At 47.3% G+C, this 26,836-nt stretch overlaps 1 protein-coding gene across 1 annotated transcript in view; it reads right to left on the bottom strand.

Moving 5' to 3' along the window:
- LOC125147629 (deleted in malignant brain tumors 1 protein-like) overlaps positions 1 to 26,836 on the bottom strand; it is an 84,939-nt gene that overhangs the window by 4,209 nt on the left and 53,894 nt on the right. The window contains exons 12-23 of the mRNA XM_047824687.1: positions 24,796 to 25,113; positions 20,535 to 20,619; positions 18,312 to 18,543; positions 17,634 to 17,762; positions 16,951 to 17,197; positions 13,240 to 13,393; positions 9,920 to 10,137; positions 8,879 to 9,190; positions 4,208 to 4,321; positions 3,275 to 3,586; positions 1,580 to 1,630; positions 216 to 254 (exon numbers count right to left, since the gene is read on the bottom strand). Of these exons, the coding sequence (XP_047680643.1) occupies positions 216 to 254; positions 1,580 to 1,630; positions 3,275 to 3,586; positions 4,208 to 4,321; positions 8,879 to 9,190; positions 9,920 to 10,137; positions 13,240 to 13,393; positions 16,951 to 17,197; positions 17,634 to 17,762; positions 18,312 to 18,543; positions 20,535 to 20,619; positions 24,796 to 25,113 (2,211 nt within the window). The remainder of the gene's footprint in view (positions 1 to 215; positions 255 to 1,579; positions 1,631 to 3,274; positions 3,587 to 4,207; positions 4,322 to 8,878; positions 9,191 to 9,919; positions 10,138 to 13,239; positions 13,394 to 16,950; positions 17,198 to 17,633; positions 17,763 to 18,311; positions 18,544 to 20,534; positions 20,620 to 24,795; positions 25,114 to 26,836) is intronic.

Here is a 26,836-nt window from a genome sequence, read left to right as displayed (position 1 = left end):
CAAGAATAGCTCATGGGGACACAGCCAAAGACAGCTCAAGGTGGGGTTGGGGGGAGATTTGAGGTCAATGGGCCACTCTCAGCCCTGGGGCACCCACCTGAAGCTGAGGAGCAGTGTTTCCAGTGGGGACACTTTCTCCCACGGTAGTAACACTGGGTAATTCTGAGCTAAAACTCGAATGAGGGAAGGCCATGGAGGAGAGAGGAACAGCTTACCTGCTGACGTGGGCACTTCTGCCGGCTTTGGGAAAGATGCTAAGGACAGAGAGAAACACAACAGGATACAACATCTTAGGTGACAAGCACGTTTAACTCTCAGTTAACTGTCGGTGGGCCCTCAGCCTTGTGGATTATCTACAGTTTCTATTCTAGATGGATTCCCTTCTCAGGTCATTGCTCTTTGGGGGAGTCTTCCATCACCCTGCTGCCACGTGCACCAGGAAGACAAGCAGCTAAAGCACACTCAAGAAAATCAGAGCGTGGCAGGTATGTTTTAAAGAAAGCATTCTTTGGGCATCATTGCTGTCCAGTATAACCTACCCTGGTGCTTTCTTTGAGGTTTGGGGTCACTTCTTTTTCCTAACCCCTCTGCATATTGCATTTTACTCTTAAAGATTGTGCTGCAGACAAGCAGCTGACCTAATTTAAAATGTGAGCTGGTCAACTGTTGAGCCGGTCAGAGTCAGGGAAAGACCAAGTGATGCTTTCAGCCCCTTCATTCTTTTTATTTTTAAATTTTTTAATGTTTTTATTCATTTTTGAGAGAGAGAGAAAGAGAGTGGAGGAGGGGCAGAGAGAGAGAGAGAGAGAGAGAGAGAGAGAGAGAGGCACAGAATCTGAAGCAGGCTCCAGGCTCTGAGCTATGAGTACAGAGCCTGATGCAGGGCTTGAACCCATGAACTGTGAGATCATGACTCGAGCTGAAGTTGGACGCTCAACAAATGAGCCACCTGGGTGCCCCTTAGCTCCTTCATTCTTTACAACTCTGTCAGGGAGAAATGTAGAGAGCAGTATAGACAGAGCTAAACCCCTGCAGTGCTTGGAAGGAGCTGGCTGGCATCTGAATAGCGTGCCCCATGCGGCAAGCCCTGCTCCACCTGCTCTACACAGAGAGAACACTGAGTTCCAGAATGGCTTTAGGAGGCAAATATTATTATCCTCCTCCTTATCCTTGTCTAGAGGAGGACACTGAGGCATGGGGCGGGGGGGGGGGGGGTTCAGAGATTTGTTCAAGATCCCACAGCTCACGAATGATGAAGCCAGGGTGATAGATCCAGGACATTTGGATCTATCCACAGCCCTACTGCCCAGGGTGACTTTGCCAAGATAAGTTACAGTTAATCAGTATAATTGAAGGGGTGCCTAGGTGGCTCAGTCATGATCTTGGGGTTGTGGGATTGAGCCTCGCATCTGGCTCCAGGCTGAGTGTGGAGCCTGCTTGTGAATCTCTCTCTCTCTCTCTCTCTCTCTCTCTCTCTCTCTGTCCTCCCCCACTCTCTCTCTCTCTCTCTACCTCTGCCCCTCCCCTGTTCATGCTCTCTCTTTCTCTCAAATTAAAAAAAAAGTACAATTGAAATTACCTGAAGTTGGGTAACTCCCAGCAGCTGATGGTGTTGGGTAAGGCAGAGAGGCTGTGAGAGACATAAATCAAACTCATTCTTCTCAAACCCAAGAGGTTGTTCTGCTTATTTGGAACAGAAAGGTCCATGTCTGGCTCTAGGGAGAAACGGCACCCAATCTGGGCATGTGAGCCCCGAGTTGCCATGGTAACAACCAGCAGATGTCTTGGGTCACTGGGCTCATTTCTGTCCAGCTGCGGGACATCACAATGTCTTTAATTTGTTTTCAAACTCTGCTCACAGTGATGGTTGCCTTATGTGGAATGCCTAGCTTGCCATTTCCTTTGGTTTTGTGATTCTTCCTGGGTGTGTGGGTCTTACCTCCCAGAGCAAATGTCAATTGGCAAAGTGTGGGACTACGTTTGTCTCAAGGATGTGCACTGGCCACTTGAGCACCTGGAGGGAGCCGAGGGCCAGGGTGGAGACCTCTGAGCAGACGCTTTGTGGTGCTTCCCCTTCACCTCTGACCCACCTTGAGTAGCTCTTCCAGGGGTCCTTGTTCCACACCTCCCTGCTCTTGAAGCCCCCAGCCCTGTCCTCGGATGTCACAGTCAGCATGTGGCTTCCAGTCATGTTTTGCTTCAACACTGATTCTGCCCCTTGGCCTCTCCCTTCTCCTCTCAAAACCTTCTAGTATTGCCACCCTTGCTTTTTCCTTCATCCTCCCGTCATTTCGGCCAGGTCTAGCTGGTAAGCCACTTTGCCTCTCCCCAGCCAAATCCAGAAGGATGCAGAGATAGACTGGGGCTTCTGACTCCAAGTACTGAATTTATTTGCAGAAACTCAATTGGGATAAAACTGAGGAATAAGAGCCCTGGGCTGGGACCTGGGCTCCCAGCTTCCCAGCTCTGTGACTTTAGGAGTCATCTCTGTGTCACCTGGGCAACAAGGGAGATGCACCAAAGAGATGCTTCCCAGAGGTATGATTCATCACTGGTGGGATGCGAGATAATTTGAGGTGATGCATCTTCTATTTTAAGAGTCGCATATTTATATAACATCATAATCTAAAAATCTACATTGAATTCCATTCTGATTAAAGACATTTTCAGATATGCGTGGGCATGCATTGATCAGAATAGATAGTTCATCGTTTATTTTACTTTTTTCTAAGTTTCTTTGTTTTTTTTTTTTGAGGTGGGGGACGGGCAGAGAGAGAGAGAGAGAGAGAAAGAGAGAGAGAGAGAGAAAGAGAGAGGGCTCTGTCGGCACAAAGCCCAGCACAGGGCTCAATCTCACGAACCTTGAGATCATGACCTGAGCTGAAACCAAGAGTCGGACGCTTTACCGACTGAGCCACCCAGGTGCCCTGATAGTTCATTGTTTATTTTAATTTGTAAACATTTTCGTATTGCTATGTTGCCACTGTGTCTGTTTGTATGTATTGTCTATTTATGGTGGCTGATCCTGGCTGTCCGTGTATGGTGGGGATATAGGAATTCCTCGTAAAATGAATTCGTCTAAGTAAAAGAAGAGGAGTCCGCGTGAAGGAAAAGTGTTAAGGAAGGTGTGGTGCATGTGGGAGGTGGGCAGAAGCCATGCAGGGGCATCTGAGTGGCGGAAGCTCGGGAAACAGTGACATCAGGACCCCCTCCTGCTCTGAGTAGAGTTGGGAATGTCATTTCGCCCACCCGCTTGTGTCAGCATCAGGCCCACCTGAGCAGATGACGCCGGCATCCTCGTGGTGGCCGCAGTTGTGGGAGAACCAGCCGCTGTGCAGGCACTGCCACAGCCTGGCTTCCGTCCCCACGCACTCCACGTCGTCCAGAGCAATGGGGCCCACGCCTTGGTGGAAATGCGCCCTGCCGGGGGCCGACACCGCCCTGCCGCAGGCCAGCTGCCTGCACACCACCTGCGCGTCACGCGGGTCCCAGCTGTCGTCACACACGGTCCCCCAGGTGCCATTGTAGTGCAGCTCCACGCGACCCTCGCACCGGTGGCTGCCTCCGGCCAGCCTGAGGGCCACATCTGGGGACCGCGGACACGCCTGGGTCATGCTCTGGGTGCTCCCCCTTTGCCCCTGCCCTCAAGGAAGGTCCCGGGAATTTCCTGTGAATCGACCCACTTTTGAGGGCTCTCCTCTCAGACGTGGGGAGGGAGCCACCAAGGGCTCAAGGGGGCCGCAAAGAGTACTCTCACGTCAATGTGAGTTTTTGAGGGGTGTGTTTCAAAGCTTTTTCCCCAGACAGGACTATTTGACAGAGGCCAAAGGAGGCCCCCAGAAGCCCCGTGTGAGGTGGGCAGCTCCAGGCATGCTGACACTAGCTGTGGCTGCTCTTGGGGAACCACATCTTGACGCAGCTTTAAGGGACTACACCTGTTTTGAACGAAACGGGCTTGGAGACAGCGTCAGACAAGACCCCTCCTCAGCACGTGCGATGTGCTCTAATATCGGAAGGTGTGTGTGTGGACGTGTGGTTCCACGCGGTGTTGGGTGTTCAGCCACACCCCCCCACCCCTGTCAGATCTTGGGGGCAAACAAAGGAGCGTGGGGACCTTTTCCAGTCCCTGGTGCCCAGTCAGATTCGGTCACCCACCCTCGTCTTCATTACCAGGCAGCACAGGGGCCAAAATGACCAAAGGACCTACCGGTATTGTTCTCGTCTTGCACAAGAGACTCATAGGATGCAAAAAAGCCCATGTTGGTGACAATAGCGTCGCTGTGGAAGACCACCGTCAAGCGATTTGAGGAGGAGGTGAATACTGGGGTTGTACCAGAACAGAATCTTCCCAGAGAAAAAGATTCGCTCTGTGGGCCATCAAAGATTTCAATGAAGTCGTACGGACATCCAAAGAAGTTTTCCATCCTATGAAGATACGATATCACTCAGACTCCATCTGCTGAGGCTTTTCCTCCACCAAGCGCTGCACAGATTGGTTCAGGAAGGGAAGGTTCTGGAAGAGGTATCTGAAACCTACGTCTTTTTGCACAGATCGGAGGGAAATAGGACCCTGTTGCTAGAGGCAGTATGTATCTTCCTGTTTATAAAATCCTTTTAATTTGTAAAGTTTCCATTGAATTGCATTTCCCGAATATGGATTACAAGCACAAAGAATAGAACTTAACTGCTATTGACAGGTATGTGGTGAAAAGTACATTTTTCTCTAATCCCTGACTAGTCCCTCTGATGTCATTCTGCTTCTTAGAAGAAGCTACAATGAACAGTTTCTTTTTGTTCCTTTCCAGATAGAGTCTAAGCACAGAAGGCAGCCACTGGAGTGTTGTTCGAGGTTTTCTTGTAGACCGTTCCCTAGCAATACCCCCTATGTGTGTGATGGACCCAAACCTGTTTAACTGATCCCCTACTGATGGCCAATTAGATGGTTTCCAATCTAGTGTTCCTATAAGAACACTGCCATGATTATCCTCTATGCACAAGACTTTATCAGTAGACTGATTTTCTGGAACTAGAATTGCTGCCTTAAAATATTTGTACCTTAAAAGGGGGTGCTTGGGTGGCTTTGTCGGTTCAGTGTCCAACTCTTGGTTTTGGCTCAAGTCACGATCTCACAGTTCATGAGATTGAGCCTTGCATCAGGCTCTGTGCTCACAGCGCAGAGCCTGCTTGGGATTCTCTCTCTCCTCTCTCTCTCTCCCCTCCCCCACTCACTCTCTTTGTCTCTCTCTCTCACTCTCTCTCAAAATAAATAAATAAATTTATTTAAAAAATTAAAGTTTTGGGATGCCTGGGTGGCTCAGTCGGTTAAGCATCCAACTTTGGCTCAGGTCATGATCTCACAGCCCATGAGTTTGGGCCCTGTATCAGGCTCTGCACTGACAGCTCAGAGCCTGAAGCCTGCTTCAGACTCTGTGTCTCCGTCTCTCTCTTCCCTTCCCCAATTCACACTCTGTCTCTCTATCAAAAATAAATAAGCTTAAAAAAATTAAAGTTTTGATCAAAGTTTTGATATTACAGAGCAGGCCTCCCAGGCCTTCCTCACTTTTTGAGAGTTAACTATGGAAGGTGGGTTTTATTTATGTTTGTTTGTTTGTTTGCTTATTGGTGGGGTTAGGGGTAGTGGACAGCACAACGGTGTCTATGACAGGGCAAAGAGGAGAGTAAAAGTGGGAGATATTTACTCACTTCACCACATCAAACGTGAGCTTGACATGAGCCCTGGCATCCACTTGTATGTCCCAGGCACACACCACATTTGTGGGGTATTTTTTAGGATACCAAGGGCTAGAGAAGGAGCCCGAATTATTTGTGAGCAAACCGCCACAGTGGAAGTTTTCATCTGCAAGATGCGGTAAAGACACCCCATCAGAAGGAGGCACTGAGCTGTGCTGGTGTTTTCAGAGGGGTCAGAAGGCACAGGCAGCAGGAGCGAGGGGCACCTGTTCCAGGGCTGCTTTGGCCAATAACTGCAAAAGTTGGCTTTGGGAACTCCTCTGAGTTTCCAACGCTGTTGTTTGTCAGATGAGACCATTATACGTGTCCCGCAAGATTACAGGGCTTCGTGAGGACAAATGACAGTGACGTATGGTTGACAGGGCTTTCTGGACCCATATGCACAGATGGGTCTGAGCATGTGTTTTAATGAAAAGATGCAAGGACAATGTAAGCCCCAGTACGTATCACCGTCCAGTCATAAAGCTGCTCATATTAGAAGATCCCTCACGTGATATACAAATCCCAGATGGAATCAGCACCAACAACACACAGAACACCCACTTCATGGCTAAAATGGATTTGGTGTGGAATTTAAATTAAAGACCCCCTGTGCTGGGGCTTCTCATATGTAAAAGGAAGAGAGCATTTATCCAGCTGTTGGAAGCGCTAACATTGAAAATAAGGCACAAGGTGCCTGGGTGGCTCAGTTGGTTGAGCATTCGATTCTTGATTTCAGTTCATGTCATTATCTCATGTTTCATGAGTTCAAGCCCTGCATCGGACTCTGCACTGATGATAGCACAGAGTCTGCTTGGGATTCTCTCTTTCTCCATCTCTCTCTGCTCCTCCCCTGCTCATGTGCACTCTCTTTCTCAAAAACAAAAAACAAAAAACAAAAAACAAAACAAAGAAAATAAGGCAAACGGCATCTGGTGGCTCAGTCAGTTGAGTGTCCGACTCTTAATTTAATTTTGGTTCAGGTCATGATCCCAGGGTCGTGGGATCAAGCCACTCTTAGTGTGGAGCCTGCTTAGGATTCTCTCTCTCTCTGTCCCTCTGCCCCTCTCCACCACTCATGCTCTCTCTCTCTCTCTCTCTCTCTCTCTCTCTCTCTGTCTAAAATAAAAAACAAAAAAAGAAAAGAAGGCAAGTATAAAACCATGTGAAGGACAATAGCCAAATTATGGAAAGAGCCTAAATGTCCATCAACTGATTAATGGATAAAAAAAATTGTGGTTTATATACACAATGGAATACTACATGGCAATGAGAAAGAATGAAATATGGCCCTTTGTAGCAACGTGGATGGAACTGGAGAGTGTGATGCTAAGTGAAATAAGCCATAAAGAGAAAGACAGATACCATATGGTTTCACTCTTATGTGGATCCTGAGAAACTTAACAGAAACCCATGGGGGAGGGGAAGGAAAAAAAAAAGAGGTTAGAGTGGAAGAGAGCCAAAGCATAAGAGACTCTTAAAAACTGAGAACAAACTGAGGGTTGATGGGGGGTGGGAGGAAGGGGAGGGTGGGTGATGGGTATTGAGGAGGGCACCTTTTGGGATGAGCACTGGGTGTTGTATGGAAACCAATTTGACAATAAACTTCATATACTGAAAAAAAAAGTGAAGGGTTTACGTAAAGCTGACATACCTGTAGCAGGACTGTCACCAGTTGAGTCTGTGAACATATACAGAGAAAAAATGATGCTGTGAGCAAGGACTTTTATCCAAAATATGCCTCTAAAATAGTAAAAAATATTGACATTCCAAGCTGTGACTTCTCTGTGCCCCACTGGACAGAGATGACTGTCCAACCCAAGAGTTGGGACATCTGCACACTAAGTGTGTGGATAGGTGTAGTTTGATACAACTCGCTGGGGGCTCACCTGGGCTTCCCATTTCCTTGGTTCCCACAGCATCTATGGCATGATCATCCCTGCAAGCAGCTAGCTCTCTCTCACTGCAGGTGCCAACTCAGGGCATCCTTGGGGCCCAGATACTACACTTCTGGTGAACCTGAACTCTATCCCCGGCCCTCTCCCCACCCTCTGCAGGCCCCCAGCCCTGCCATTTTGTCAACACTAATGGAATGCGTCGCTCTTGTTCATTAGCAACAGAAGGCTTATGCTGTCGACTGTGCCCTGATTACAGGATTAAAGAGTGGCCAGGACCACATGTTTCAGGGGCCTGGTGAGCAGTTGAAATGTATGGAAGAACAATACCTGTTGGTCCCACTTTTGGACTGCCATCAACACCTACTCAAAGATCAAAGAAAGAATAAGTAGGATAATCATGTAATTGATAAAAGAAAATCAGGTACTATTTTTGTTTGTTTGTTTGTTTGTTTGTTTGTTTAAGGATCAAACACATTCTTTCTGGGCAGTTGAGAGTGTGTATAAAAACCCATCGACGTTGTTTAAAGATTGGCAGCCTATGTCAGGGCCCACTGGATGAGGGGGAACACTCTGCTTTTCAATTTCATGATGGTTCATCTAGTTGCTGTAAGTATGAAAATTGAAAGCAATTAAAATAGTTGGTATGTATTTCCTTTTGGTCAGTTATAGGGCTGGAGGAGCATTAGTAACAGAGCCAAGCTCAGTCTTTCGTACAGTACCTTGGGGGCAATACTTAACAGAGTATGGGCCTGCATGTCATCGAGACAATGCCGTTGTTACCTTATCAATAAAATGAGAATGCAATCATCTCTCTTATTAGAGATTGTGAACATGAAGTGAGCATATGAATGAGCTGGATTCGGCACTGAGCCTGGCACATGTTCAGCACTCTGGACAGCAGCTGCTAGTCCTAGTCAGGGGGCAGTGGACTGTCACCAACACCGTGGCATGCTTATCCAGGACTGGGATGTCTGATGACACAAATCCTCTATCTAATTATCACAACTTTTAAGGGGGAAACTTGAACAGTTTACAGACACAATAATTTAAGACAAAGGACACTAACTCTTAAACAAATTAAACTTAACTTACACTAACATTACATTAACAGACACTAACTCTTAACATTAAAAAGATGGCTTGAAGCCATGGCTTCCTTTCTGAGTAATTGCTGGCATTGATTTCTCCCTTCCCAGAAGCTGCAGGTGGGCAAGACTCTCTCTGAGGGTGGCTGTGTCCTGGGGGCTCACCTGAGCAGATGGCGCTGGCATCCTCATGGTGCCCGCAGTTGTGGGAGAACCATCCATTGTGTGTGCATTGCCACAGCCTGGCTTCGTTCCCCATGCACTGCATATCATCCAGCATGATGTGGCCAGTGCCTCCATCAAAGTAGCTCTGAGCTGGGGCTGACAAGGCCTCACCACAGCCAAGCTGTTGGCACACCACCCTGGCGTCTGTTATGTCCCAGCTGTCATCACACACTGTGCCCCAGGTGCCGTTGTAGAAGACCTCCACCCGGCCCTCACACCTGTGACTGCCATTCACCAGTCTCAGGGATGCACCTGGGGGACAGGAAGACAGAGGCTTCTGAGCTGTGGTGCTGTCTCCAAAACTTTAGGACCTTCTGCAGTTAGAGAAGGAATGCCCAGTACCTGGGCTCATTTTTCTGTATTAGGCTATGAGACTCTAGGTAGGGTGGCCTTATGTCTTGCTTTGCCTGGAATAGTCCTGGTTTATAACTGTCATAGAGCAAGCAATGCCTGTTAATTAGTTTAAAGTCCCTTTTAAACTCTCAAAAGTATCCTGACTGGAGGTTAAGTTACGTGGTCACCCTGAGCATAATCCACTGAGAGCTCGGGAATGTTCCCCACATCCTAAGAGGTCTGTATAAGTGCTCTGGGTGGTTTTGTATTGAATTCACCTGGAATCAGGTGGACTGGTAGTTGTAGTTTGAGGTAGCTTTGTTCCAGAAGGATCGGCCCTACTGCATCCTCCCCTCCTTTGGAAAAGAAAGATCTTCATTTGCGTCCTTCATCTACACACACAGTCAATGCAAGATATGAGATTCAGCCACCTGTTTCTGTAGCCAGGATGTTTTGGTGGTGGAAAAGGACAGTGAGTGGCAGAGCAGAGTGAGGGATTGGCTGGGGACTGTTAGAGTGGACGTCACTCGGGATGGCATTAATGATGGTGGACTCTGCAGGTCAGATTTAGAAAGCATCTCCTCTCTTAAAGGGAAAGGACACAAATTAGATCTAGCTTCCATCCAGGGTGAATATTAGGATACCTACCACTCTCCCTTTCATCTTGTTGAATGGCATTATACAGAGCATAAAACCCTGTGTTGGTGATCATGGCATCACTTCTGAACACCACAGTCATGATGTTTGAAGAGGAGAGGAAGGTGAGCTCTGCCCCAGCACAAAATCTGCCCTTGGAGAGTGAGGCAACTTGCCGTCCGTCGAACACTTCAACAAAGTCATAAGGGCACCCGTAGATGTCTTCTAATCTGAGGAGGTAAAGGCACAGCAAATCTCAAGGAAATCTGCAGAAAAGTCTTAAATGAAAGTGTCATTTGTACTGTATCCAGCCAGAAACTGCAATCATCACTGCTGCCTCCTTTCAACCACACATCCCACTGGTGGACTTGACCCCTTCGATATGGCTTGAATTTGCCCTTCTGTCCTTCCCTGTGGGCACCGGCCCAGGTCAGTCATCCTTGTGCTGTGTCTCACATGCTCTGTTTCAGCGGCCCCCCTCTGGTACCTTGGCTTTTGATCTTTCCCATCAGCTTCCTCTCTACCTCCAGTGCCTCCTGAATGTCCCCTGACTCTATTCAAACTCTGACATTCCCTGGGGGTGTGGGCAAGTGTCCACTAGTGTCTCATTGAGTAGAACACTCAGTGGGACCTGGAGCAGGGACAGATGTTGACCTGCTGTCAATAAGCCCCCAGGGCCTGCTGACTAGGACTCTCTCCTTCCATGCCCCAAACTGCCTGGTTCCAACCTGGATGATCAGAGAAGTTGTCCCTGACCATCCCACCAAACCCCATCTGCCCAACCATCCCTTCTCTATCCTATTACCATCTAGGTATATATATTTTTCTTCATAGCATTTATCAACTTATCACTGATGGGAATTGTCCTTGAGCTACTGGTTTATTTGAGTACTATTTGCCTCCCCATCTAGAATATGAACTTCATGAGGACAGAGATCTTGTCTGTCTTGTTTGCCACTAGAAGTCTGTGCCTAGACCAGAGTCTGCTTGAAAGCAGGCTCAACAAATATTCCTTAAAGAATATCAACATTAATCTAACATGATAAACACGGGAGGTATGCACGTTGGCATTCCAACAGCCGTAAGTCGCCCCTAAAGCATGTGTTGTAAGTGCCTGTTGCACAATACACGCACAATGGATACCTCCCAGTGTACGCAGACTCCCAAATTTGAAAGCCTGTTTATTGCGAGCACACCTGTTCCAGTGGAGTAAGAGCCAAGTGCCTCTTATCTTTAAGATAAGAAAAAATGATGACATTTGTGTGTAAGGTGACAATAGGGTGACAGTAACAGATGAAACCATAATCTGAGAAACCATTTCAGTGGAAAACAAGACACACTTCACTTAGCAAGAATGAAATGGCATATTTTAAATATGGATATAATTTTTGCAAATTGAGTGTGAAGCGGGTTTCCATAGGAGCTGAAGTAGAAAAAAAAAAAAAAAACTAAAGCTGCAATCAGGGGCTCTCAGTACCATCGACATTTGGGGCTGGAGAAGTTCTTGCTGTGGGGGGCTGTCTTGTGAATAGTAGGACACTCAGCCTCATCCCTGGCCTCCAAGCACTATGTGACAGTGGTACCCCACGCCCGCAACTGAGACAATAGAAGATACCTCCAGGCCCAGACGAATGTCCTGTGGGGTCTACCATTTCTAGTGGAGCCTCATTGGAGCAAACTAACTAACTTCATGTCCTTAGACACAAAAAACAGATATCGAGAAATCTAGTCTTAAAAACATCAAACCCTGAAAGTCAGTGCCTACACTTTGGCTCTAGGTAACACTTTAAGCAGCTCCTTGATTCGTATCCTCTGAAATTAGAGCAGGAAATTTATGTTGGGACAGCAGCTTTGAGACTGCATGGAGAGTGGGCCACTGCAGCTGTTTGGAATAACCATTTTCCAGAAGTGGTAAAATGATACTCTGTGCCCCCAAAGAATAGAACTATGGATTCCATAGATTTGAATATAGCATACCAAATCTTCTCACACTGCTTTAAATGAGTAAATGTGTGTGCAGTGAATGAATGAACGAATGAATGAATGATAAGTATATTTTGTTCACCATATACAATGCTCCCTGATATTGGTTTATGTTCTCCCCCATTTGAAAGGAATTTTGGCCATCAGGTAAAGCTAATTGAATGCATCCCTCACTCCACTGCTGACCCATTTCCCATTTGAAGGCAGCATTTAGCCATTCAGCTCCTTGACTGCTGAGGCCAACGAACACAGATGGAAAGCAGTGGCAGAGGTCTGGCAGAGACTGTGACAAAGTCAGGAAGAGAGAAGAACCCAGTTGGGACCCAGTGTAGAAAGCTGAAAACAGGTTAAACAATATCAGGAAAAGCAATATTTGCATTAAAAAGTCACTCATGTATATGTATGTGAATATGTATGTATATATACATGCATATAAATATGCATTAAAATAGGAGAAATTCCTTTAAAAATGGATGATGGTCAGAGAAAGAAGCAGGAAGTACAATGGGCCTAAGAAGAATGCATGAATGGAGTCTATTTAATCTGCGAAAGAAAACTCTTAGCAGGGTCACGACAGACATTCTTGAAGAAGAGGAAGCAGACATGTTTTGTGTAGCCTTAGAGACAAGAATGAAGTTCAGAAAATGGGAATGAAGAAGAACAAACTTGGGCTCAGCCCAAGGAAGAAGCAGTGTCCCCAGTGGAGCTGGCTGAGAGTGGAGGGTTCATGAGGTCTTCGTGTGTGGGCCACCCCAGATGATGCTGTCTTGGTGGTCTGGTGTCAGGGATGCTCGTGGGTGTTTGGGGCGTTCTCCAGTGCATAGGGAGCTGAGCTCAATGATTATAAGACTCCTAAGCTCAGATGACCAGACCTATTTTCACCTAAAATGTGAAAGGATGTGTCACACGGTGCTTCAGGCTGAATGTTTATGTCCCCTCAAAATTCATATGTTGAAACCTAGCCCCCAGCAGGATGGTATTAGGAGGTGGGGCCTTTGGGAAGTGATTAGGTCAGGAAGGCAGAGCCTTCGCAATGTAAGATCAGTGCCCTTACAAAGAGTCCTGAGAAAGCTCCCTTGTCTCTTTTACCAGGTGAAGCGACTGTGAAACTATAACCAGCTGTGAACCAGGAAGCAGGGCCCCGCCAGGCACTGAATGCTGATCTTGGACTTTCCAATATCCAGACTGTAAGAAACACATTTCTGTTGTTTATTATCTGATTTTTGACATTTTTGTTATATCAAAACTGAGCTGAGTTGACTAGATATGCAGAAAGTCCACCTACTTAAGGAAAGCATGGATTCAAAGCTAATCTGGCCTTTGGTGTAGAAAAAGGCAAAGCTGCTTACTTCAGGCTTGGGATCACCAGTTCTATGTGGAACTTCTCAGCCACGTGTACCACCCAGATACACTCCACGTCGGTGGGGTAGTTTGTTGGATACCAAGGACTGGAGAAGGAGCCTGAGAGACCAGAAATGACTCCTCCACAAGAGTTACTTCCTCCTGTGGGCAGACAAGAGACAACTGGTTAGCTTCTTCCAGCATGCACCTGGCATTTCCCAGGAGTAGAATCCACGATTCCATCAAACTCAACAGTGAGTCACATAATGGGAAGGGATCATGGTGGTAGCATAGTTGTGGCTTGGCTGCAGTGTGTGCACCCCTGAGAGGGAATGAGGGGGAAGGAAAGATGTGTGACTTGTACCAGAGCAGGACCCTAAGACTCTAGGTGAGACTGGAAATGGTGTGGGACATGTATGTGGCAGGTGTGGGGTATCCAGCCAATAATTTCATTAATGCTCTGCCCAGCTTCCTGCCATGCAAACCAGCTCAACTCAGAGGTAGACAATCCATGCACTCGTGAGGGCTCCATCCCACCAATTCCTTCCCCCCAGGTAGCCAGAACAGACAGACATCCATTCTGCTTTTACAGGTTATCAACGTGATTCTATCCTTTACAGGTTATACTTTCAGTGAAAAGAGAGTTACCTCGTGGTGTAGGCACTTGAGGGATGGGAGCTGCAAAAACCAAAACCAAAGAAAATCAGGAAAGAGGCATCACAAAAACATCATATATTTACGTACGAATGAGTGAACCTGTAACTCTGCTTGAGTCTTGAAGCATGGTGTGGGCACACACGCTCATTTCTCTTTTCTCTCCTAACGCGGGATGTGGTCTCTCCCCTTCTTTCGGTGAATCGCCAGGAAATCACAGATAGCACACAGCTACATGACTTATTTTCTCTTCTGTGTTAGGGCCCACCAACCCCAGGGCTGTCCTGAGATCGATCAGTCGTGCGTCACCCACAGAAACATCACTGGGCTCCTGAGCATGTCACTGCAGAGTGTGCAGAAATGCACAGGGACAAAAACCGGATGGCTGAGAGCCCCGGGCAGGGGAGGGCAGGTCAGACAAGAATTACGTTGAAATAGATGACCCTCGGTGGGAGAGCTTCCTCCTTTCCTGTGTCCTTTTGGCTTTGATTTCCAGGAGGCCTATATTTCTACATTCTGATGTGTCCTTTTAAAAAATGTTTATTTTTGAGAGAGAGAAAGCATGAGTAAGGGAGGAGCAGAGAGAGAAGGAGAGAGAGAGAGAGAGAGAGAGAGAGAGAGAGAGAGAGAGAGAGAGAGAATCCCAAGCAGGCTTTGTGCTGTCAGCACAGAGCCCGGCACGGGGCTCAAACTCACAAAATGTGAGATCATGACCTCAGTCGAAATCAAGAGTCAGATGCTTAACCAACAGCCACCCAGGCGCCCCTCTAGATGCATCCTTAATCACCAGTGCCTGGTGAGCCGAAGGCAGATTTTGAAAGCCTGTCCATTGGGAAGCTGGTACTTGCTGGAGTCCTACACTAGGGGTTGGCGGGCACAGAGTTTGAAGCAAATGGGTGAGATGCATTTAAGAATTCCTTTATGCCCGTTGTCCTCCTTGGGCAGCTCTGCCTCCAGGTGTAGAGCAGTGAGGACAGAGGCACTACCCACTGCCTGCCTTCTCAGTCCTTCTCCAGGAAGGGTGCTGGACATCAGCAGAATGCATTTTTTTGATGACCTAAAGTTGTCTCAGAAGCAATTCCCTTTTGTTAAAATGTTTGACATGCAGCGTTTCCCTTAGAGAGTTAAATGGCAAAAGCCTTATTCTGTGTGTGTGTGTGTGTGTGTGTGTGTCCAGAAGAATATATAATGCTTTATCGAGAAGTGGTTAGCTTACAAGGTGTATACTGTTTAGACATAAAGGATTTCATTTCCCCCTATAATTTCTTTTATTCCATGACCCATTCTCTTATTCAGTCAGCTATGTCTCTCTGCCTCAGAAAAGGAATACTATAGCAGAGAGAAAAGAGAGAAAAGGCTTCTGAGGTTTGATACCCTAGACCGCAAGTGGACGTAGTGCAGAGCTGTCTGATGAACTGAAAACCGTGTTCTCCTCCCTGGCCTGGGGCTGGAGGAGATTCCTCGCTGGGGTAGAAAAGGAAAAACCAGAGGGCGCCAAGCAGAGGTAGCTGCTTGTCAGTCCCTGAGAAATGGCTCTGTAGGCTCTGCCTCCCCTCCCGGGCTGCAGCACGATTAGTGGGTCCCAGTGCAAAATGAAAATGTGGGGCCTCAGCTGGAGATGGGGAAGTCAATCGCCCCTTCCCACAGGTTCATTTCTACAGGGGATGGTGGCGCTCACCTGGGATGCCCTGGGGGCCTAGACTGGAATGGGTAAGAGGCCCCCACTAAGTGTCCCTCCAAATGTCCCATGGTGATGCCAGTCCAGAGTAGGGACAGGCTGCCAGCCACCTTGCCCACCCCCCGAACACTACAGGGTGCACCCTGACCTTGACCTGCCCCATATCCAAACCCGGAGTGGGGGCAGAGTGTGGAAGTTGTCACAGAACAGGGCTGGGGAGGAGGCTGGGTGGGGACCAGGGTGCCAGCAGGAAGGGAAGTGGGCAGCTAGAGCCTGTCCTGGAGAGGTAGGCCACTGTAGGAGGCAGGACCACACGTGCTAAGATCCCACTGGAGTCTTGAGTTTGGATATCACTGCCACACATCGACTCTGGGTAGGTTACCAGAACAAGGTATACCCTTTCTCTGTTCCTGCCATGTCTGTGAAGCAAGAAGGCCCTCAGAATAGCCCCAAATGGCTTCACTTCTCACACTTAGCTTGTTCTTGACCCACTGGGAGAGCGAGCCATTGATGCATTGGTGTTTTCTTGCAGGCTTTCATTTTTTAACACATGTCCCTGGGAGGCAAAACTTTCTACCTTCTCTCCTCTCCATCTTGACCCTCTTCCCAGCCATGGTGATAGAACCTCTCCCCTTCCCCCCACCCTTCCTTGCTCTGCTGTCCAGAGAGGAGTTGGGGATGCCATTTCATTTGGGGAATGAGGCTCTTAGCTTATTGTCTAAGCCACTGGTTCTCAACTTGCTGCATGTTGGGATCACATGGGAAACTTTAAATATTACCGATGACCTGGTGTGACCCCAGAGATTCTGATATGACTGGTCTCGGTGCAGCCTGGGCATCAGGAATTTAAAAGCTCCCTGGGTAGTTAGTCAGTGTCTAGGTCACAGTCCAGCAGTGTCTAGGTCAAGACAGAGATTAGATTTCCTACTCACTTTGCAGAGATCTTGGAAGTTCACGGTGTTGGACCTACCTGGGGATGCAGGGATCACATCTGGAGCCCAGTCCCCAGCATCTGCATGAATTAAAAAAAGTAGGTAGATGTAGGAAATCTGAGTTACATTTTATGAAGGCAGGTGGTGGTTCAGATCTCAAGCAGGTAAGCTTCGTGTTACACAAGCAACACGGGCATGTTGGATCCTGGAAAAGCAGTTCAGGCCTGGGAGAGGTTGCAGAGAACAGGACTTGACAGGTGTGTGGGCCTGGCACACGTGTCTTTAGAATGGAGTCAGGCTGTCAGCAATCTTTGTCAACCTGGCTAAAGGGACACTCATCTGCATGGCCACCGCCCTCTGCTTCCCTAGCCCTACTTTGTGCACAACCGCCATCCATCACTAAGATGTTGCTGGCTGAAAGTTTAGAAAGAAACTGCCACGGGGGGACAGCCTACCTGAGCAGATGACACCGGCGTCTTCATGGTGGCCACAATTGTGGTCTGACCACCCGGAGCTGAGGCACTGGCCAAGGTGGTTCTCGCTTCCCGAACACTGAATGTTATCCAGGAGGATGTTTCCAGAGCCCGGGCCAAAGTGAGCCTTTCCAGGGGCTGCAATGGCCCGTCCACACCCCAGCTGTCGGCACACGACCTTGGCTTCATTGAGGTCCCAGAGGTCATCACATACGGTGCCCCAGGCCCCCTGGTGGAGGACCTCCAACCGTCCTGAGCACCGTCCTGAGCCGCCCACCAGCCGCAGCTCCGGTCCATCTTCTAAACAGAGCAGGGTTTTATTTTTGAGTTTGGGAAGTTTTAAGTAGGAAGGATTTCTAGCTCCCATGTTCATGGCTAAGGCACATGAATTCAAGAACAAAGCGTAAGGCTGTCTTAATTCTGTAATAGGCAGGGCTTACGGGCTTCAGGGTGAGACAGAGGAGGGTTTGAATCCAGCTCTACTGCTCTCTAGTTGTGTAACCTTTGACAAGTTCCTTCGTCTGCCTGGGCCTCAGTTTTCTCATCTGTGAAATGGGAGCTCCAGCAGCATGTATCTCAGAGGGCTCAGTGATGAGTGGGTAGGAATGGGAGTATAAAGCACAGTCAGTGCTCAACACCCAGCACATGGCTTCTGCAGCTCTCACTGTGTGGTTCTCTGACACAGTACTGGGATCCTGGGGAAATGGGTCCCCAGTTGCATTTTTGGACATGACTTGGATGAGGGTAGATTTATCCCCTGAAGGCACCTGGGCCACCAGGGTGTCTATGACTTCCTAAAGCCCAATAGGAATGGCTATTTCTGGGCCAACGGGCAGTGGCCAGCTCGAATTGCCTGCTGTCTCCTGGAGACATCCCAGGGACAGCCTTCCCTTCCTGAGAACACAAGCTGTGCCACACTGACCTTTTCCCCTGTCTCTCCAGCATGTCCCCAAGAGCCTTCATATTTGCTATTCTCTCTGCCTGGAATGCCCCCTCATTGTCATCCATCACATGTGACCTCCTCAGCAAGGCCGTCCATTCCCATTCCCTCCCAGGGGCAACCCCCTCACCCTAGCATTCTCTTCTGCCCTCCCCACCCAGACTCTGTCTTCCCAGGCATTACCACCCCCCCCCCCAAATCATCTTGTCATTTCAACTGCACCTCACTGCCTTAGTTCAATTGTCCATGTGACCCTCTTAGTGGGAAAAATCTATTAGGCACACAGTAGGGCTTATGGGACCAATTGTGGGGTATTTTAAAAACTTAATTTCCAGCCCTTTTCTAATAGCAGGAGCCCTCAAAGTTAGAAAACTGTTCTGTCTTTTGAAGACCAAAAGCCTACTTGAAGTTTGCTACCTGACTCTCTTTCGCCTTGTGGAATCACGTTGAACATAGCATAAAAGCCAGTGTTGGTGATCATAGAATCACTTCGGAAGACCACTGTCATGATGTCTGAGGAGGAGAAAAATATCAGAGCTACTGAGGCACAGAACTTCCCCATGGACAGTGAGGCGATCCGGGGGCCATCGAAGATTTCAACGGAGTCGTAAGGGCATCCAAGGATATCCTCTAGGCTGGGGGGGGGGGGGGGGGGGGATCGAAGTAGAGGGTTAGTGGCAGATTAAAACTTCCTAGATCTAAAAGCTTAAAAAGTATGGCAATCATGGGATTAAATATTTGGATTTCCTTTAAACTGCATGTTGATATATAAAATATCAGTTAACTTCTACAGATGCCTTACTACAGAAGTCTTATTTTGTCTGAAGATTGTGGGAGGCTTATGGCTACAACTTAGTAATCACCAGTCACCATCTACATGAAACATTAGAAAGACTAGTGTGCACTACAAATAAATTCTTACCAGGCCAATCACCCTGATGATCAGCATGTAAACATTACAGCCAGATTTTCCTACCTCCATATTTCATGACATTTTTCATACCCCAAATCTTAGGGAGAAAAAAGTTCATTTTATTTAATTTTATTTTTTTAATGTTTATTTATTTTTGAGAGGCGGGGAGGGCAGAGAGAGAGGAAGATACAGAATCTGAAGCAAGCTCCAGGCTCCGAGCTGTCAGCACAGAGCTCGACCCGGGGCTCGAACTCACAAAAAGTGAGATCATGACCTGAGCCGAAGTCGGATGCTTAACCGACTCAGCTACCCAGGGGCTCCGAGAAAAGTTAATTTGAAAATAGAAACGTCAGGGGCGCCTGGGTGGCGCAGTCGGTTAAGCGTCCGACTTCAGCCAGGTCACGATCTCGCGGTCCATGAGTTCGAGCCCCGCATCAGGCTCTGGGCTGATGGCTCGGAGCCTGGAGCCTGTTTCCGATTCTGTGTCTCCCTCTCTCTCTGCCCCTCCCCCGTTCATGCTCTGTCTCTCTCTGTCCCAAAAATGAATAAACGTTGAAAAAAAAAAAAAGAAAATAGAAACGTCAGCATATAGAGAGTATCTGCATTTTGGCGATCTCTCACAAGGGATGTGTGTGAGGCTGGGGATTTTGAAGGAACTGTGTGATTTTGAAGGCATAGATGACCTATAACAGGATAGACTTTGGAGGTGTGGGTTCAAGGTTCTCACTTCATTGACTGCTCTCTGTGTCCTTAGGGTTTCAGTCAACAAAGAAAACATGTTTCTAGAACATTCTTTGGCACAGGGCATGCCTGACTCCATGGGCCGAGCAGTGTGTGCTACAGGTGGATTTTCATAGCATCTCCTAGTGTTGCTGGGTTCTCAGCATGATGTCTGTCACATACTACAAGAAGGTCTTTGCACAGACTCTGTCCATAGAACCACATGTCGGAGAAAAGCTGGAGCTTTGACATCAGACAGACCTTGCCAGTTCGCCTCAGGCAAGTTAGTTAACCTCTCTGAGCCTCAGGTTCCTCATCTCTAATGGAGAGGAGAAGGGTATATATCTTAGGGCTGCAGTGATGCTGGAATATGACAAAGCATACCAAGTACATTGTATAAAGCCTGGACACACAGCCAACGCTAAAAAAATGTCGGCTATTATTTCATGCCATGGAGATAAAAAAATGGAGATAAAAAAGTGAACCAGAGAAATATATTCCCTACGTGTCAGAGATGTGGCCATGCCTTCACTGCTTCCTTTCACTTGGTGGCAACATTGAGAAGATGCCGGGCCTGGGGCTAGGGCAGGTGGGTCAATGTGTGTATGGAAAGCCTCTTACTGTTTGCTGAAAATTTAGATAAAGGAAAAAGGAAGTCTAAGAAGGTAGTATTGGTACCCATGGTAGAACAAAGGCAAAGCTGATAAGGAGGAATTGGGTGGCACCTTTAGAAAACAAAATCAAAAGAAGAACTATCATAATAAGGTTGAGTTAAATATGTAAATAAATCACTTATTGAATTTTTTAAACTAGAAGTAACTCTAGTTTTTATCACAAAATTAACTTGACCCTTAAATTGGGAAGAATTTTGCATTCTTCTGCTTCCCCCACCCCCGCCAAACGTTTCAGTCTAAATGAAATATCTTTATTCTGATGTCACAAACCAATATTCGTATTTACAGAGAATCTTCTCTTAAAAGTTTGTTTTCTTACTTCAGAGTTGGAATCATGAGTTCTATGCGGAATTTTTTATCCACATGAATCTCCCAAACGCACTGGATGTCTGTTGGGTAGCTTTCTGGGTACAGAGGACTGGAAAATGAGCCAGAGATACTAGACATGACCCCTCCGCAAGAGCTAGTTCCTCCTGAAGCAACAGGAAAGAGGATGTCAGCGTGTGCCCATTTGTGTGACCCCAGTAATGACCCACTCACACCCAGTGGTCTGGTTGAGTCAGGCAGCAGTCCACCTGGGTGGACACGCCCAGGCTGTCTGAACAGATCTTTAGCCTAAATGTCACCAGGGAAGGAGAGTCCATTCAATCTCATTCTAAAGGGGAAAGTATTAATATATGGGAGTTCTCTGCCTTTTCCTCTCCCCTTACCATCTGATGAAGAAAATACTGTATTTTTCAGGTCTGTTCACTATCTCCTTCCTCTTCTATGGCAGAAAGATTCTTGCTTGCGGGGAGAGAGGCAGAGTGGATGTACATGGGGGGGGGGGTTGGGAATGAGGGACACAGGGACAGAGGCTGTCAGGTCTGGGTAAGGTGTTAGTTGGGGAAGGTTTGGGAAACCGGAGGCTCCAGAACAACTTTGGGGTCTGATGAGTTGGAGAAAAGGGGACATTGTTGAAGGATGCTATGATGGGCACCCCCTGCCAACCACTTCTTCACTACTTTTTCTGGGTAGATTGTGTTTCCTTTAACTCAGTACCTCCTGAGACTGAAACTTACAGGTTTTTAGATTTATAAGAGTTACACAAGTGAACTCTAATTCTTCCATATTAGTTGTCATATTAATATAAATCAGTACACATGCATACATACATGTGCGCACGTGCACACTCATGCACACACACTTAAAGCAGCAGGCCACACAAGAAAGCAGAAATCTTAGAGTCATCAAGTTATTTTAGAGGAAATTTGAAAACACAACATGCGTTGTTAACCTTGTCCTTAAATTACTACGTTGCTTAATTTTCTTCTTTCCGTTTGTGCCCGACTCACTTGTAATGCTCCCAGAATCCCAAGACTCCTGGTCTTTCCTGCAACGGATGGCAGGAGGTGGGGATGTGCCCAGGCATCTCATCACTCTGCTGTTGGTTGGTTGTAGTTAGAACAAGCGGGCTGGGTCAGACAGACATGAAACCCCCTGGGACTGGATTTCCTGAAACCTCTACATGTAAGTTGGTGCCTGTCATGGGTGCCCCCTACAGGACTGTACCCAGAAAGCAGGCTGGGTACCCCTGGATGGGCGAACCACATTTCCTTCTAGTTTCTCGTCACCCTCCCACCGACCTACTCTGACCTGGGCAGATCCACTCCCTTTTCAGCCTGCCCCTTTGGTTAAAAAGTCAGTATTTCAGGCCTTAGCAGTATTAATGAATGCCCTTTGGCAAGGCCGTGGTGAGGACTGAGAGGCTCCATTGACTGAGGTCCTGACTCCCCCGGTGTTCTCATGGCTGGGGCCATGACAAGACTGGCGTGGGTAGTGGACAAGCAGCCCCTCGCCCATGCTGTTCCAGCCTGTCTGTGCCACATCTTAGGCACACTGCCTAGCATCTGCTGTGATGGCTCTCTTGGCATGGGGTTACCATTTCAATTTAAAACAAGTAACTACCTGTTATATGATCCTGAGAAGCTGTGGAAAGACCTAGAAGGAAAAAAAAGGGAGAGGATGATGACTTTCAGGGGGAAAATACTGAGTTTCATCTGTAAGCTAGTGAAATGTAAAGGTTTTCTCTGAAATGTCAATGTAGTTAGTGCAGACTGAGAAAGGGCTGACGGTGCTGAGTGAATATTTCTACCATCTTGTGGCAGATTAAAGAAGGCCATGCATTCTTGGACCTGCCTCCTGTCACAAAGTGGGATCTAGGTCTCCTCACCTGACCCTGGTGGCCTCTGTTTTGCCCAACAGAATATGGCAGAGGTGACACTGTGCATTAAGAGACTGGAAGCTTCCATTTATCTCTGGGAACAGTGGCTTGCTCATGGCACCCTGAGCCACCTTATAAGAAGTCTGACTACGCTGCTGCAGAGACTGTGTGAAGAGGCCCCAAGACTGCCTGGGGAGGAAGGGGGCCCTGGCTGTGCCCACGCTTCCAGCTGTCTCCACCAAGCACCAAGCATGTGAGTGCAGCTGCCCTTGACTCTCCAGACCAGTCTCTAGGTGAACAGCACCAAATGACCCTGCTCAGTGCTATGTGGAGCAGAAGAGTCTCCCATCTGCCCAGTGCCCGAATTCCTGACCCACAACAACATGACGTGTCACTGAATTGTCATTGTGTTAAACCACTATATCTGTGGAGTAGGAACAGATAGCCAGAATGGTTCCTGTCACTCAACACGGTCTTCCTCGTTTCCCCATCATCTATGTAATCTTCAGTTTACCTGAGTTATGGAAAAAGAGACAACTACAGGTAGGCCTTCATTTAAACATCCACTGCCCTTAACCCCATCCATAATGGCCTTTTAACTTTGGATGGCCCTTCCCCCTCACTTGTGACCCCAACACATAAAGCTGGTCTGCCCCCTGCCCCGAGACACTCAGAACACATCAAGGTCTCCTCCAAGGAAGTGTCCAAGAAGGATGCTTCTGACAATACCTCGTGACTTGTGTAAGGTCTCTGAGGCTGTGCGGGGGCAGGCAGTTTCATTCAAAGGGCAAGAGATGGGGTCTGTAACGTCCAGTTCGGCTACTTTCCTTCTTTCTTTTTATTTAAGTTTATTTATTTTGATAGAGAGAAAGAGAGAGAATCCCAAGCAAGCTCTGCACTGTCAGTGTGGAGCCTGATGTAGGGCTCAGTCCCATGAACTATGAGATCATGACCTGAGCTGAAACCAAGAGTCTGATGCTTAACGGACTGAGCCACCCAGGTGCCCCTCTGCTTCTTTCAAATCAAGTTATCTTGGGCAGGCTTTGGTTCTCCTTAATCCTTAGCTGCAAGGATTAAATAAATTAATTCATACAGAAACCCTAGCATCATGCCCTGCTGCTGTGCAAGTGCTCAGAAATGTCTATTGCAATGAAACAAAATGCCTTTTCATTTACCTCCAGTGTCATTTCATAATTTACATTGCATGTGTTGGTCTGTTTTTGCTAATCTTTTTATTACAGATGAATATCACTCAATCATTACATTACAAAATCTTTGAAAACAGGCAAAAGTCGTAAGATTTCCAAGAGCGTGTACTTTGTGGTCAGACTGACCAGTGTCAGTACTCGGTTCCACCATTAACTTGCTGAATGATCTCAGGAACGTTACTCAACCTATCTGTGCCTCAAATGTCTCTTCTGTAAAGTATAATATAAAATTCCTTTTTGCAGGATTAGCCATAATCTGAGCAAAATGTCTCCCCATCTTTGTGCTCATTTTAACCTGTCTTTGTGTAGCCAGAGCCAGTGAAATGATGTGGTAAATGAGACTGGTGCCCAAGAACACTGACGATGTGGGTAGCCTTGGGTATGTTGCTAACTTTCTATGTTTCAGTTTACCTACCTGGAAAAGTACTTGCCTCAAGGGGTTACCGGGAGGATGAAACAAGTTATACATATGATGGACTGAGAACAGTGCCTGGTTCTTAGCATTTATAAGTAAATTGGATATTATTAATACTATTAGAAAGTTGTCTAGACTAGAAAAAGATACGGACATACCTGGAGGGGTGGGAGGAGGCAGTTCTTCCGCACCTGAATGCATAAAAAAAGGTAATAGGTTGCTTACTTCAGTGAATCCAAAGCATGGAGGAGGTGGGTGGGAGATAGAGGGGAGAGGGTACAGATGGGGACTGAAGGGGAGACACAGGACTATCTGGGCACAGGACTCAGCCCTCCTCTGGCAAGATCCCTGACCGAGGGACGTGGGACACAGCAGCTGAGTTACCTATGCCCCACGGCAGGCAGGGCTGGATTACTCATGGCCCCTCTTATGCTGAATCACCTGGATGACTTGAGAAAATGCAGATTCCATCCCCCTTTCCCAAACTAGTTCATTGTGATCTCTGGGGGCGGGGCCCTGGACTCTGCATTGTAATGCCCTGGGTGGTGCTGGGGTACGTGAACATTCTAGACTTCCAGGTGCTGCTGAAGTGTGTGTGTGAGCCCAGGGCTTGGTGCAGAGCAGACGCTCAAGGATTATTTCATGCAAGAATGAGTGAATGGGTGGATGGATGAAAATTCCATCTGGGATGTGTAGTTTCAAAATGTCTTCGAGAACAACATTAGAAATTATTGCCCTAGATGGCAGAGGCTACCTGAGCAGATGACACCGGCGTCCTCGTGGTGGCCACAGTTGTGCTCCGACCAGCCCAAGTGGGTGCACTGACCCAGGGAGCGCTCCATCCCAGAGCACTGTACATTGTCCAGGAAGATGTCTCCAGAGCCGGGGCCAAAGTGGGCCTTCCCAAGGGCGGACACAGCCCATCCACACCCCAGCTGTCGGCACACAACCTCAGCTTCATTGAGATCCCAAAGGTCGTCACACACAGTGCCCCAGGCCTCCTGGTGGAGGACCTCCACACGTCCTGAGCACCGACCTGAGCCGCCCACCAGCCTCAGGTCTGGCCAGTCCCCTGCAGAGAGAGATCTGGTGAGTGTGGTCTCCATATGACCCACCTGAGGTTCACCGGCACCGGGCCTCTGAGGCCGGCAGGACTATGGGGTTGCAGAGGGACATGCCCAGTCTTGAGCCCTGGGACCTGTCCTCACGTTTCTCATGTGTTCCTGAGCTGCAGGGGGTGTGGTCTTCAGCCAGTTTAATTTCATTTGAAAGGTATTTATTGATTGCCTTTCCTGTTAGGCACTGATGCTACTGCTATAAAATCAAGAGATATGGTTCCTGCCCTCAGGGAGCCTAAAGTCCTTCAATCACATGCAGACACTAGGACCATGCCTTATTCCACCCTGCAATAAAAGCGGTGAAGGGAACAGGTGCTATGTTATGAACAGACCAAATGGGGCACCTGGAAGAAATCCTCTTAAAATGCTGAGAAGGATAAATACCTAGTAATGCAATTGCTGGGTTGTAGAGTAGTTCTATTTTTAATTTTTTGAGGAAACCCCATACTGTCTTCCAGAGTGGCTGCACCAGTTTGCGTTTCCACCAACAGTGCCAAAGGGTTACCCTTTCTCCACATCCTCCCCAACACCTGTTGTTTCCTGAGTTGTTAATTTTAGCCTACCCTAATGCTGATTTGAAGGGGCACATGCACCCCGATGTTTATAGCAGCATTATCAATAGTAGCCAAATTATGGAGAGAGCTCAAGTGTTCATTGACTGACGAATGGACAAAGAAGATGTGGTGTATATATATACAATGGAACACTACTTGGCAACGAAAAAGAATGAAATTTGCCATTTGCAGGATGGGACTAGAGTATATTATGCTAAGTAAAATAAGTCAGTCAGAGAAAGACAGATATCATATGATTTCACTCAGATGTGGAATTTGAGAAACACAACAGATGAACATATGGGAAGGAAGGAAAAATAAGATAAAAACAGAGAGGAAGGTAAACCATAAGAGACTTTTGAATACAGAGAACAAACTGAGGGTTGCTGGTGGGGTGGTGGGTGCGGGAGGGGCTAGATGGGTGGTGGGCATTAAGGAGGGCACCTGCTGGGATGAGCACTGGGTGTCACAGGTAAGTGATGAATCACTAGGTTCTACTCCTGAAACCAAGACTACACTGTATGTTAACTAAATTGAATTTAAATTAAAAAAAATTAAAAAACAAAAAACAAAAACAGTGAGAAGGAGTGGGCCAGGGAAAAGGTGAGGAAAAGCCTTTGAGCCAGAGGGAAAAGCATATAGTTATGCCAACAGACCCTGAAATGCTGTTTCCCTCATGCATGTGTCTAAAAAGTATGGACTCACACACATACACACATGTGCGCACACACATACAGCCATTACCACGTGTAAAAAAGTCATAAATAATAATTCCAAAGGTGTGAAAACCTCTGCAGTTTAGACAGAGAATGAACTTAGAGCTGGGAGACAATAAATAGCCCAAGAAAAAAAATCAGGAACAGCAGATATTTGAGTCCTGTCAAGAAAAAGTGTCACCTACCTGGACTATTAATAAGTGATTCTTCAGCATCTGTTTATATAAAGAATACATATGTCAGTATTTTTCAAAAATCCTGCCTTCCACTATTGAAAACAAAGGTTTTAATTATATCCTTGCAAATGTTTATTGATCTGATAGGGGAAGGATTCATCTGAGGCCATAACAGAGAGCTTCTCTCTCTCTCTCTCTCTCTCTCTCTCTCTCTCTCTCGGCTTGCTCCTG

This window comes from Prionailurus viverrinus, chromosome D2, assembly GCF_022837055.1.
Source record: "Prionailurus viverrinus isolate Anna chromosome D2, UM_Priviv_1.0, whole genome shotgun sequence".
Lineage (NCBI taxonomy): Eukaryota > Metazoa > Chordata > Mammalia > Carnivora > Felidae > Prionailurus > Prionailurus viverrinus.
Note: the sequence above shows the minus strand (reverse complement) of the source record. Positions and strands in the feature narration are given on the sequence as shown.